Below are 14,672 nucleotides of genomic sequence, written 5' to 3' on the forward strand. Positions count from 1 at the left end.
TAGTTATTTTTAAATTATACTCAGAACAAATGATAGAGCAAAAATGGAATCCGTTTTTGGTGGGCCATTATATTTTTCAGATAAAACAATACCTGCATCATTTTAGGCAGGTGACTGTCTGTCCAAGATAAAACAAACAAACAAAATAACTAGTTAATCAACTTTAAAAAAAAAAAAAGAAAAACAAAATCTAGGAAAAATATTTTATATGTCCTGATATTGAAAATAACCTTACAAAGATTTGCTGGGCAATAAACAGTACTCTACAGGAAAGGATATAGTGGCATTAACAATAAGACAATAGGCCCAAAATGGATTTGCTTATGGTAAGCCCCATATTAGTAAACCAAGAACTAATTTAATTAAGGTTTGGTTCTCCCAGAAATGGAATATTGAACCAGTCCATCAGGAATCACCTGATCAGCAACAGTTAGGTCCCCTACCTGATAGATTCCAGCCGTCCCCTGCCTAAAGGAGAGTGACCTTGCAACAAACAACCTGCTTTTTTTGTCCAGTATAAGTTCCTTGTCCCCATTCGCTTCTGCATATAAAAGTCTTTCATTTTGTACTGCTCCTCAGAGCTCCTTTCTATCTATTAGGTTGGGTATTGCCTGATTCATGAATCATTGAATAAAGCCGATAAGATCTTCAAAATTTACTCAATTGAATTTTGTTGCTTTTAAAAAATAAGTTTCTTTATTGCCTTTTTCCCATTAAAGAAGAAATACATTTTATTCTATACCTTAGCACTAACGCAGCCTTTTCTGACGAAAGGTCAAGTCAGCAGTTCTTGAATACCTATAATGTATTAAAATTTACATCAAAGTCCACGTTGACCCTTCTAGATAGTTAAAATTGTGTTATGTAAGGAAGCAATCTCTCTCTGCTCATCTCCCTGCCTCTAGATTTAATGGAAGTGGAATTGCCACAGAACAGCAGCAGGTGCCTTTTAGCTTCCTTGGTGATTGACTCTATCTCCTTCAAATGTTTTTCTAGGGCAGCATCTGCAAGCAAAATCAATTGCACATTTCCTGCAGGTTGCTTTCCCCCCCCCCTCCTCTCCCTTGTCCAGAACATTTTTAGCATTTATTCTAAGTTGATTTAAAGATTTAAAGCCATTATGTATGCACTGTTCATGAAATTTGAATTAATTTACATGGAAAACCTCTTTCCAATCCTCTCAATTGTAAATGTGGAATGATCATATTCTTTAAATGGAGAAAAATCCATGCAAGAAAATATATTAGTATAGAACACTATAAAGGCAAATAAAACAAATGTGTTTATCTTAAAAACACAGTTAAAAAGTAATGTCTACTAGTACCTTTCAGGTATAGAACAAAATCAATTTTCTTCCTCAGAAGAATAGTCCAAGAATGATTTATTTCAAGAAATGCCTCAAAAATATAATTTTTCTCATAGGTCATATTCATACTTTAAGAATTTAAAAAATCACATTTAAATTATTAGTTTTCTCTCAAGTCTTTATATATTATCTCTTGCTCTAGCCTTTTCCTAAAGCTATACATTTAGAAAAAGACATTTACTTAAAATGTTTTAGAAAAAAAGAAATACAAATAAAATTATCATATACAATTTTCTTAGGTATCCTGACAATTTTTAAAAAGGTGACTGATAAAGGCTGCGCTAAAAAAAAAATCACTGAATCTTTACATTACATAGTTATAAATTAATAAATCCCACAGAAGGGATTTTTAAAGAATTTACATATAGTATCTCTTTTTCCTGTCCACATTCTGAACAAATGAGCAGGTAGACACGATAGAAGGCTGTTGAAGATGAAGATATAACATTTTTACAATTTTTTGAGATACTTTTAGGCTTACAGAATTGTAAGGGTGGTACAGAGACTTCCTGTACAACTTTCCCTGGCTTCATACATACCATCGGTACAATGCCATTAACTAAACCAGAGGCATTATTTAGAGTTCCCACTAATGTCTGTTTTCTGTTTAGGATTCAATCCAGAATTCCACATTTCATTTAGTCGTTATGTCTTCTTTGTCTCCTCCAACCTGTCACAGTTTCTCAGTATTTCTTTATACCTCAAGACCTTTGCAATTTTGAAAAGTACTTGTCAGGTATTTTGTGATTGTCCTTCAACTTGGATTTGCCTGATAGCTTTTCATTAGTAGACTGAATTTATGGATTTTGGGGAATGCCAGAGAGGTGATGTGCTCATCTTATTACATTACTAGAGGCCTGGCTCATGAATTTGTGCATGGGTGGGGTTCCTCAGAGTGGGGGATTGGCTCCCAGCTTATGCCCCCAGCCTCCCAGCCCCACAGCCCCGCCTGGCACCCCACGTGGCCTGGCACTGCTCCCTCACCTGCTCCACCATCTCGCCTGTGGGGTGATCGATTGGGGATGCCCCCCCATCCGGCTCCTTCAGTGCCTGGGAGCCAGGCAGCGGCCCTGCCCTCTGCCAACATGGCTGGTTGCCATCTTCTGGGCGATTGGGCTCCAGCTCGCACCTGCCTTGGCCTGGCACTGCCACTCACCTGCTTCACCATCCTGCCATGGTCCCACGTTTGTCAAAGCCCATCAGAGCCAGCAGCACCTCCACTGCCACCAGCTGCCAGTGCCACGTTGCTGACACCTGCCATGTTCTGTGTTGCCCTTCCTAGTGGTCAGCACACGTCATAGCAAGTGGTCAAACTCCTGGTCCAACAGTTTACATATTAGGTTTTTATTATATAGGATAACAGAGCGTATGTGATATTTTATTATTAGTGACCATTGGAGTAATTTTCATAATGGTGGTTTTCTACTCTCATTCTTTCTATATTAATTAATTTCAATTTCTCTGAAAGGATAAGTTGTCTCTTCTCTATCATTTATTGATTTCTGCAAACATTTATTTTTATTACAGATGCTTGTTTTATTCTTTGGTTAATTCAATACTATCATAATTTTGTGGTGCTAATTGTCCAACTGTGGACATTGGGGTTCTTTCAAGTTGGCCTTTTTGTTCTTTGACCATGCTCCCTCTGTGTTTCATTTTTTCATCTTTATTTTATTTGTTTTGTCTTTACTTTCTGGCATATCAAGATGATCCAGGTTCATTCTCATTCATCAAGACACTGAGAACAGAGGACCCAGTGTCTGTTGCTATAAAGGACTACAGAATCATGTCCACATAGTTACTTGGCTCAGGATAAGTGCTGGCTTGACGTGCTCCAACTATACTCACCACTCTCTTGACTCTACTCTCCGGAGACATCAAGATATAGCCCACCCTGGAATAAATTTTCTTGACTTTAAGTGGGAGTGTCAGTCTTCTGCAACACTCAAGGAACTGTTGCATGGATGTTTAAGATAACAGAGTATGCTTCCCCCAGGCTACTCTTCTGGATTTACAGCAGGCAGCATTTTGTTATAGTTCATTAGCTTGCTTTACCACAGGGCTACCTACAGCACTGTGCTTGCTCAGATGTATAAAGACATGTTAGTTAGTATGAACATATAGTGATGATGATAAATACAGAAGGGGAATGTTTCTTGCTGTAGGATATGTTCTTGAAATTCTCCAGATGGACAAACTTTCTTCTTACTTTAAATGAAAAGCAAGGGGCCTCATTTCATTAATTCTTTTGCAACAAGACCTAATTAAAACTCCCTGGGATTTGCCTTCTACTATCAACTGTTATAATGAGTTATATATAATCATATCCAAATAGCTATATGGAAAAGTTATCATCTGTGCTTACAATGACTCCGCATATATTCTTGACTACAAAGATCAGTGACTTGCCCAGTGTTGAAGCATTGGCATCTGGTTCTTGGAACTTTTTAGAAACTGTGATTGATCTTGCTCCCACAGAAGAGGAACCCTGAAAGGTGCATTCTGCTGGTGTCTATGAGATGAGCCTTGTATCAATGCAAAATTTGCATTGTAATTGTGGTCCAGCATAAAACTAATCTATTCTCTTTGAAATATTGTAGACTACTCTTTGAATACTTTCATTAATTTTTGGAAATTGCTATTTTGATGAAAATGAAAAAAAAAAGTATAATAGGGAGAAAAAGACAGAAACATAAAAAATAAAAATCACATTTATTTAAACAAAAAATACACACAGTGTACAATGAATATGGTTTCCACAGAACAATAAAACAAAATAATACTTCTCCGAATGCAAATATAAAATAATCTAACCTATTTTTGCCTCATTTCCTAGCAATACACATCTAGAATATATACTTAACATAAGAAAACACATGTCAGAGTTTCAGATAAGTACCACAAGAATCTGAAAATTACATGTTAGATTAAATAAAATAATGAAATATTCACATGAAAAGTATATGCGTGCAAAGGATTGCACATGTGCAGTGACATGGGTATCTTACATAGTTATAGACGTATGGGTGTGACTTTTAAAAGTTTGAAAGTTCTTTCACATGAAATGTTTTTAAAAATTGAAAGTGATATAAAAGCACCACAAAACTATACAGATAATATAGCAATCTTGCCAATAGTTGGGTCAATATCGCTTGCTACTTAATAATACTGCATCGAGTCATCATTAAAGATGGACTGTTGGATTGTGTCCTTTGGAATAATTTAGATGGTTGTAAGAAAATTGTGAATGTATTCATACTATGAGTGTAAAAATAGTTATTTAAACATCTTAAATAACTCTGTTTACTACATAGACACGATTTATCAGGCAACATCACTTGAATTAGGTCTTCTCTTCCTTAATATTCATTCTCTCTGGTTACTCTATTTAATTGTGAGTCTTGTTTTCTGTTTTTAATTTAAAATTCTAAATATTCATGTAATTTATAAAAGTTCAAGCTTAGGCGAACTTATTGCATGTACTTTTTGGGGGCTATTATTACCTTACAATGTTTTCCTATTTCCTTGTTATAGTAGCCAGATATGATTTGCTTCTTTGACATCAGAAATGCTTTAGGCTTTCTCTTACTTGGCTAGAAATAAAAATCCAAATTTCCACATCTTACTTCTGTACCTAATTGGTTTGCAATATTATATCTAAAACATTAATTTTATTTTCCTGTTCCGAAAGATAGTTTTTGCTAAAGGGAGTATCTGTTTGGAAAGTTCTGACTTAAAACCACCAAAAAAAAAAGTTATATGTTGGAACTTTTTTTAATATAGCAATGAAACATAAATATGGGGCTGAGGGAGAAGCATAGACTTTAAAGATTATAGGTGGGCTAAATGAATATGAATTCACACTAGAATTTTCAATCCATTCTGAGCAAATCATTCTCTTCAGTAGTGCATAATTTGTAAAGCCCCCAGCTCTTAAGGACAATGTAGGTTCAATAAGTTTGATTCCCTTGGTAATTGCTGATCACAGCTTGTCTCAGATTATCTTAAATCTGTGATAAAAGTTAATAGATTTCCTACAAGGTTACACAAGGCGCCCTGAATATGGAACTTAACAATTGATACACCATCCTATTTGGAAATCAAACACCTAAAACATCTGTGGTGACTTAGCATCATGCCAGAGTTAAATCAACAGTTTGGGTTTCAGTTGAGCGGTGTTTATTAGAATCTGGGCACAGTAATGTGCCACTATTTTTTCCTGCTTTTAGCAAATGCTAAAATTATAAACTTAAAAATTGGTGCTAAAACACATTTTCACTGATACTCTAATTAGGCTAACCTTTCCCTGAATTTAGCCTGCAGTTCTTCTTGCTCACACTGAGGCTACATTGCCAAGATTTCCCTTGCCAAACACTATAGAGGGATTTGTTTTAAACACACGTCCCTGATGAAACAATTTAATTATGAATAAAATATAAATGTCAAATGTTACTGAGACCCCAATCAGAGTCTTCAGAGGGGTTAAAAACTAAAACAAAATTGCAGCCATCTGAAGATGAATGATTGCATTTAATATCATTTTAATAATGTTATCCTGTTTCCAATTATTCATTTTCCAGAGAAAAAGGGATGGTGGCATTCAGTTGTGTGCCAGTATATTTTTAACATCGGGATTTCAAGGAACCAAAGGCCGTGATTTGTAGCCTTTGGAGATTTCTTCAGGGTAAATACTCCCACTGTGGTCAATTTCAAGCTGCCGATGTGATGTTACTGAACATGGAGCCAGGAGGAAGTGCATATAGTAGATCTCTATAATACTGTATAGCATTTCAACTACAGGTACAATTGACCTAGCCTCAAGAGTAGAGATAAATTGAAAATTATCTAATAATAGGGTAATATGCAAATTGGTCAGGATACCGTTACAGTAACAACTGATCAGCAAGCTGGGTGGAGCCTTGCAGCATGGGGGACAGAGGTGGGGCTGCGGCAGAGGCCTTTCTCTCTCCACACGCCTGCCTAACCTGGCACAAGCATGTGGAGTCAGAGGCCTCGGCTGCAGCCCTGTCCCCTTGGGTCCTCAGGCCTTTGCTATGGCCTAGGGTCTGCAGGTCTCCCCCACCTCTGGCCTACCTCTTTGGGGCAATCCATCGAGGAGCCCTGGATGGGTGGGTGGGGCCTACCTCTTTGGGGCAATGGATCATGGGGCCCCCACATTGTGATAGGGCACAGGCCAAGCTGAGGGCTTTCCCGGGCTCCCCCCCATCCTGCCCCAAGTGAACAAATTTTGTGCACTGGGCCACTAGTAATAAAATAATTAGGAAGTGGTAGTTTTGACTATTACCTTTGTTTATAATAAAATTTATTTCATTTTTTAATAATTTAATATTTAACGATGGTCGTTTTTAACAACTAACATAAAATTCCTGAAAATTTAATGATCCACTGTCATGAGTCAGCACAAGCCAGTTCCAGCACAACCACTGGGGCAGCCTCCTCTGAGCACATGCCAAACTCTACATAGGGAGGGGTTTAATCTGCCTGGGAAGAAAATTACCAGTCTACAAATCTTTTTCTTTTCCATCTTGAGTCTTATTTTATGCAAAATGTCATTTTAGTTGAGGGAAAGAAAGGAAGTATCCTCCATGCAGGTGCTAGCTTTTCAAGACTTCACAGTTACTCTGAGAAAGTAAGCACTTGCAGTTAGTCATGTGGCATAGTGCTGCAACTGGGCATTTGGTCATTTCGTTATAATTTGTCAGCTGCATCAAAGGATCAAGCATTCTGATTCACCAGACACCCAGACTGACCAAAATATTTATATCAAAGGATTTGGCAGACTCTAGAAACACTCATGGCTGGCAATTTTTACAAGAACCAAAGAACCACCTGAGAAACAAATGAGTGGGTTCCCTTAATGGTGGGGCTGAATCAAAACAATACTTCAAACTTTTATGATCAACTGCTCTGTGGAACACTTCCAGGCCCTGGATCTTTTGTCACTAGATCAAACATAATCAGGATTTTTACCTTCCCTTGTTTTTAACTATGTTTTCTGTAGGACTTTGTCAATAGTGAATAAGAAATTGATATCTAAATTTGATTATATTAGAGGGGAAATATTTCTGAGCAAAATTTTATCTTGTTTGAAAATTTCATTTTCTTGGTTCATTTTCTGGCTTGACATGATCTCCTAAAATCAGCCTGCTACTATATGCATCTTTAAGTGAAAATGTAGATAATAGAAAAGAATGACTGAGGCTATGTCTGTAAAAAGGAGATTTTAAACCTTTTTGTTTAACCTTGGCTCTTTGATTTAGAAAATCTTAATAATTTAAGAAATAATGAAGTTGTTTTCCAAGGATACTTGGAATATATATTAGAAAAGGGACAATATTGTTGTTGGTATGAAACATGAATTTCCTTGAAGAAATCCATGTTTAAAAGTATGTACAAATATTGGCTTCCTGTAGGGAAATTCAGATGACTATGTTAATAATAAACAAAAACTCATTTGCATTTGTAGTACAGTAACTTCTACACTTTGAAACATCTATATTATTACTTATTATAAAAGAAGAAAATACTTGAAATGTTCCCTCCCCCCCAAAAACAAAAACAAAAACAAAAAAACAAACCCTATTGTAGTTACATATGTTTACCACACTTGAGTCAAGAGTTTTCATTTTTACAAATGCAAATAAAAATTCTTGTTATAAGAGTATTTATAGGATGATAAGTCAGTCTCTTAAACTACCACTACTAATACTACTACTGAAGGAGGATTCAAAGAAACCTCTCTCTTCTAAACTTTTACTTTACATCCAATGGGACAATGAAAATAACCACAAACCCTACCATTTTCAAATGAAACCGAGTAAGTCAAAGATTATATGTAATCCCTGAAATAGAGAATGAGGTATAAGAAAATAACGCTAAGATAAATTTATCCATGGATCCACAGCACATAGCCTCATTTTATTAAAAAGGCTGTAAGTAGTTTGACAACCGCCTTATATAAATAACGCCCATAGCCATTAGTTAAAATGATAGATTTATAATTCTAGTATTAAAAAGCCCCAAAGAATTTTCTAAAATTTTTTATTAATTTGAAAAACCTAGGAGCCTAGAGATCTGTTTTGAATCCTTATTTCAATTAGTGTCTTGGTCAAGGAGCTATCACATTAGCTATGAAAACCCCACAATATCATCCAATGAATGTGGTCCTAGCTAAGAGATGTCTATGTAACAAGCCTGTGGCATTTCTGAAGGTGATTTATCCTATCAATGTCACGCTCCTCTGAGGAAAAAGAAAAAATAATAAATTCTTAAAATTTAAAGAAAATAGGTTTCATTTATTCAGAGTGTTGCAATCTACGTTTTAATTCCACTAATAAGATGTCAATTTCTATTTAACTAACTAGAATTCACCTATAGTTTTCATGAGTATTTGGCATGGCAATTTGGAGAAGAGATAAGCCACAGGGAAGGACGGTAAGAAGAGATTGTAATCATGGTTCTAAAATTATCTAGCTGGGTGATTGGGGGTATATCTTTCCTGTGCTTTAATTTACCATTTATGAAGGTGTTATACAAAATTATCTCTAAGGCAGATTCTAATTTAAAATTTTAGACAATTTATGGTGTTATTTTACTGAGTAAGACCAAATTTGAAATTCAGGCTAACAGAAGTAATTTCTTTGGTTTATCAATAAGTCATAGTTGTATACATATTAGAAGATTTATTCACATATATTATTCTATGCAAGGCAATGCATACTTACACCATCTATATTCTGCACCAAAACGACCACTGGAAAACATCTCAGAAACATTTTCTTGAGTGTCATGAACTTGACCACATAAAGTTCAGGCCAATGGGAATTTTCACTTTGGACATCAACAGGCTGATCAACTTTAGGTTCTTTTCAGTTTCTGTTTCTTGTGGTATTTTGCCCATAATCTGATTAAACTTCCTCTCCTGCCACTTTTACGACAGGGCCGTATAACCCAAGCCAGAGCTTTGAAAAGATACCATGCTTTTGGAAAGTATTTTCACTGCTTTACTAACACTGTCCATCCACCTGTATAGGAGGAATAGTCGCATCTTGGCTGGGTGACAGAGTACAAGGTACAGGCATACCTGTAAATTGTTCTGTGACCAGGATCATGAGTTAACGCTACCTAATTTTAAATCACTAGAAAAGTATTTTTTAAACCTCTGAAATGGGCTCTCAGAGTATGTGTGAGAAAACCTGGGACATTTCACAAAGTCCCTCTCCCTTTCACACTCTCCTGGCTTCATTTTGGAGGGACAGCACTGCTCTCTGAGTCACCGCTAGTGCCCCATCGCACCTGTTATCTCAGAATGTCTTTCATTAAATACTCCATGAATGAAAGGCACACGTTCTGAGCTGATCTCAATCAGCAAGAGTCAACACACAGAAGCTTGGAACTGGGAAAGACAATATTATTTAAGATTTCTAAAAAACGAATTTCTTTCAGAGTAATAGGCGGATAACTGATTCAAGTAATTCCTAGACTTGGGCAAACATCCCTGATGATCGCCCTCCACAAATTCACGAGAATAAAAGAAAAATGAAAAAGTAGAGAGCATCCAACTGAAGCGTATTTGTGTTCCTGTTTATTTACATGTTGGAAAACTTAGGTGTCAGCTTTTCCATAAGTCCCCTCTGGAGGTCTGTAGTACTTGGGGAAAGCCATCAGCTGTAGCATGTTGAAAGCATACTTTCTGCATTTGATATTCTTCAGTACATTCTCTATGCGGCATCCTTCTCTGGTAAAAGGGGAAAAAGTACAACTTCATGAAACAGAATAAATAAATATGCTTTATTTGTTCAATGCAGAGTTGCAGCAACAGTCCAAGTAAAAATAACAAAGATTCAACTCTACATTTGTTTTTTGTTCGTTTTTCACAAATGATGATACATCTTACAAAATTAAATCCTAGGCCAGGCCCAATACCATTATTGCCCTCAGAAAAGAGATGATTCAAGTCTCTTTTTGCTCTTAACAGGTATTTAAGGTTAATAAACTCTTTAAATATAATTTGCTCCACAATACAGCTTCACTCTAATCTCATAAATATATCTGCCTTTTTAATAACTCTTCCACAAATTAATTTCTTTAAAACACATTAAAATCTATATGTAGCCCTAAGGATACAGGTTCTAGGAATAAGGCATTTAATTGATTAAGTCTGGCCCTATAGATTTTTAAAGGAAAGTTCAATCTCTATTTTACTTCATTATTTTAACTGTGCAACGACGAGAAAAAAATGGCTTCTGGAACAGCCTGGTCCGAGTCTCCACTTTATAGAGGAGAAGTGCTATGCACAGACAGTACAGTCACAGGTGCGGAAACGGGGCATCAAGACACAGACAAGACCTTGTTAAAAAGAATCGGAAAGTACTCTCCAAGCCACATCAACCCAAACCATAGTTACAAACAGGTTAATTTCATTACAAAACAGAAATAGCCATTCTCTTCATAGAGTTACTTGACAGAAGGGGGTTAATGGTAGCAAAGAAATGACAAAACGAACAGGTTAAGAAACCAAACAGAAGGTTCCGCCAGCTGACGGCAACGGTTTTAGCACAGTGGAAATAACGTCTGGAACCTCCCACATGTCTAGGACTTGTCTCAGAGTTTCAGTGTGTTGTGCAAATTCAGTCTTAATTTCTTTGATACGTTTAACGGGAAGAGGAACAGGAGGTGTAGACCTTCAAGCTTTCAGGATTCTGTTCTTTGTCTTATTCCAAAGACAGTAATTTAAAAATTCTTCTTGGGCGAGTGAACAGAGGGAAACACTTCTCCATGAACAAAAGAGCAAAATAATTCACTTAATGCATAGTACTTCTTCTTTTAGATTTTAGGAAAAAAACAAAGGAAACACAATTCAAACATCTGTTTTAAATTCTCTGGATCTTAAAATGTAGAAATATTACAGCATTGTCCCCATAATTTAAAGTCCATTATAATTTGTAGAAAAGGAAGGAACACAACAGTAAAAGTTATTGGTATTTGGCTAATAATAATGCGAGACTTAAAATAAGCCACACGACTAGCAGGTGTGAGCTGACAAGCAGCAAGGCGACAGGATAGAAGTGTCGAGAAGTTGGCTTGTTATCAGATAGACAGCCTGTTTCAGGATCATCGGATTCATTCAGGGCTCCCTGGGTTTGTCTGCTGTTAAACAGGGAGGGGGAGTAAGGGGAGGAAAGAAAATAGAATAGCATTCACACAGTAAAGAAACTCAACCTTAAACATCCTGAAGTAGAACACATTATCTTATACAATAAAGCTTCAGATGGAAGTTTTATGCTAAAGAGCCCTAAATACACCCTGCATATTTTTTTCTCACTGACAAATGTATTTCTCATTGATAAATGTTATTATGAAAGGAGATTTCTTTTGCTTTTGGTGCAAGAGAGAAGGGAGAGACACTCGGATAATATTTCACATGGTGTGAATCTGAACGTGCAAGGAAGAAGCAAATAAGCATAATAGCAGCAATAAACAAAATTCCATGAATAAAACTAAAACATGGATCAGCCCATATAAATAGTCTGATAAGTACCTCTTTGGCAAATGAAAGAGAAACTGTATGTAGTGAAGCAAAAGAATGTGTCTGACACATTTAAGCACACTCTCTGCTGGTCTCGTACCTATTTAATGTATTTAACATTATAAAAATGATTTATAGAAATGGGTTGGTATTTAAAATGAATGAAATATCTGACATGTCATCCTTGGTAGCCATAAGATTAGTTTAACAAAACCTGACTCAGCATCCTTCTTACCCCTTCAGCTCGTAAATTTCATGGTCTCCTGCTCATCTTACTTAAATATCTATCTCCTATGGACTCCAAAGCTTAAAAGAGATCCATCTTTGCAGAGTGACACCTTAAACAATAAAATATTCTACATTTCCAGGTTTTGTATTTTCTGTTTAAGTAAAAATGGGCACTTATAATTGGCTTAAAAGCAGCTACAATTATGGCAAATAAAAAATATGCCGTAGTTTAGTCCTAGCTGGTGTAGCTCAGTGGTTGGAGCATCAGGCTGGGCACCAAAGGGTTGTAGTTAGATTCCTGGTCAAGGGTGTGTATCTGGGTTGCAGATTCAATTTCCATCCATGACCCTGTCCCCTGTCAGGGTGCGTGTAGGAGGCAACTGATTAATGTGTCTCTCACATCAATGCTTCTCTTCCCCCTTGTGCCCCCACCACCCACCACTTCCTTCCATTCCACTTTCTCTCTCTAAAAAAAAAAAAAAAAAAAAAAAAAAAAAAACCAATGGGGAAAAATATCCTGTGTTGTGGATTAAAAAGATTAAAAAATAAAATATGCCATACTGATATATGTTGAAAATAAAAATTCTTCTCTATGGCATATTTCATCAGTACTCAGATTATTCAGAATTTCAATCATGCTCAGTTGTAGTTTGAGCTCCATCAGCTCCTCCATGGTTGAAGGCAGGAGATGGGTGTTGGGTCAGTCTTATGGAAAGTGCCACGCAAAGCTAACTTATCAACAAGCCCCTAACTTATGCTAGTACCCTCTTTCAACCAGGCGCAGCCCCTGCAAACTCCCTACACAGACATTGTGAGCAGGTGTCGACCACCTTAGTGACCAAACTTGGACAAACAGTAGGGATCATTTTCAAACCGTAGTTTAATACACCAGTCAGTCAAAGGGAGGGTTATTTTAGACTTGCATAATTTCTGTTGTCAATGGTACATACACAAGGCACTTGGTTACTTGTTGAACTTTCTGCTCCTCATTAGGTAGTGAATATGCAGTAGGTTTTAAGGTATGTTTATCTTCGAATGTGATTAAGGAAAGCTTCCTTGTCCGATGTTATTTTTTTATAAATAAAAAAGGAGGCTTGAGATCCTTACATTGCTCATCCCAGAGAAATATTTTATCCTTTTGTTCAGCAAATTATTAACCAATGTGTTTCTCATTCTTTTACAATGTCTAGTTTTCATACACCCCATAAAGAATATAATGTATCAGGAGAGAACACACATAGAGGCAGCTGTGATAGCCATGGTCCATGAGACCACCTGGCTTCAAGCTAGCTACACTTTTTAAGTAGGGCACATTTTTAAACACTTAATGTCTCAATTTTCTAATCTTTCAATAATGTTAATAATAATACATACTTCACAGAGCTGCTATGAAGTGTTGTAAGCCACACTTACACACTTAGAACAGAGCTTGGCATATAGTAAGCTTTCAATAGTGCTTACGATTATTAAATAATTTGTAAATCAAGAAATACACACACCTTTCCAGCTAATAGGGATATGTAATCAAACAAGGTTGCGAGTCACTGTTGCAGCCCACTGGTGTTCAACTGCAGACATGCCACTGGGGTGGTGTTGGAGGCGCAGAGGGCCAAATAGAGCAGTTGGCTTTCACTGATATTACTTGATTGTGCCTCTGCAAAATAATTTGTGTGTGTGTACGACCACAGTAGCCACATCTGGGCAAACAATAATCACAGTTATTTCAAACATACCACAGAGCAATCTGAATTAGTTTAAGTCCCCTAGTCAACCATGCTGTGGTCTGGTTGAAAAGAATAGTTGGAAATAAGTGATCTAATTCATGTTTGTACAATCCTGGGAACAACGGGGGAAAAAACAAAAACACTTTTCAAAGAAGTCTATTCTATACACTGAGAGTGGTGGAGGGTGTTTGGTCATAAAACGTGTTGGCCATTGGGGGAAGATGGGATAAAAGGCCGAGGGAGACTGTGTAGGTGAAATTTAGGTCTCCTTGCACATTTTAGAAGCACAAAGTAAACAGAAAAGCTCTGAAGTAATGCTTGCCCTTTTTTCTACCCTCAGTTCCAGCACATACAGCTACGAAACTTGAGCAAATACTTAATCTTTTTCCGTTCAATTTCTCCTTATGCACAGGAACAATGAGATTGTTAAAAGAATTAAGGGAATACATTCAAAAACCTTAACATTGGAGACTATTATACTAATTGAAATAAAACAGTCAGAGAAAGATAGGTATCACATAATCTCACTTATATGTGGAATCTAATGAACACAATAAACTGACGAACAAAATAGATCCAGAGACAGAAAGCATGGAACATAATAACAAATCTCAGAGGGAAGAGAGGAGGTGGAAGGAGATCAAACAAAGAGCATATGCATACCCCATGGACACAGACAATAGTGTGGTGAAGCTATGAGGGGAGGTTGGGAGCAAGGTGGAGGAGGTCAATGGGGTGAAAAAGAGGGACATCTGTAATGCTGTCAACAATAAAGATAAACTTTAAAAAAGCTTAGCACAGTTCC

The 14,672-nt window shown here is 36.7% G+C and overlaps 1 protein-coding gene across 9 annotated transcripts in view; it reads right to left on the reverse strand.

The window, feature by feature from the left end:
* Positions 1–2,560: 2,560 nt before the first annotated feature.
* The window catches only part of INPP4B (inositol polyphosphate-4-phosphatase type II B), a 561,675-nt gene continuing 549,563 nt past the window's right edge, over positions 2,561–14,672 (reverse strand). For 5 of the 9 annotated variants that reach the window (XM_084884242.1, XM_084884237.1, XM_084884239.1 and 2 more), the window contains one exon: positions 10,164–11,536. In XM_084884242.1, the coding sequence (XP_084740368.1) occupies positions 11,362–11,536 (175 nt within the window). In that variant the 3' untranslated portion in view covers positions 10,164–11,361. Of the gene's footprint in view, positions 2,683–4,066; positions 10,125–10,163; positions 11,537–14,672 lie in introns of those variants that run through there. The other 4 variants (XM_084884241.1, XM_084884245.1, XM_084884243.1 and 1 more) reach the window with 3 other exon arrangements.

The sequence above is a fragment of the Pipistrellus hanaki genome (genome assembly GCF_964339955.1).
Source record: "Pipistrellus hanaki genome assembly, chromosome: 5".
Classification (NCBI taxonomy): domain Eukaryota; kingdom Metazoa; phylum Chordata; class Mammalia; order Chiroptera; family Vespertilionidae; genus Pipistrellus; species Pipistrellus hanaki.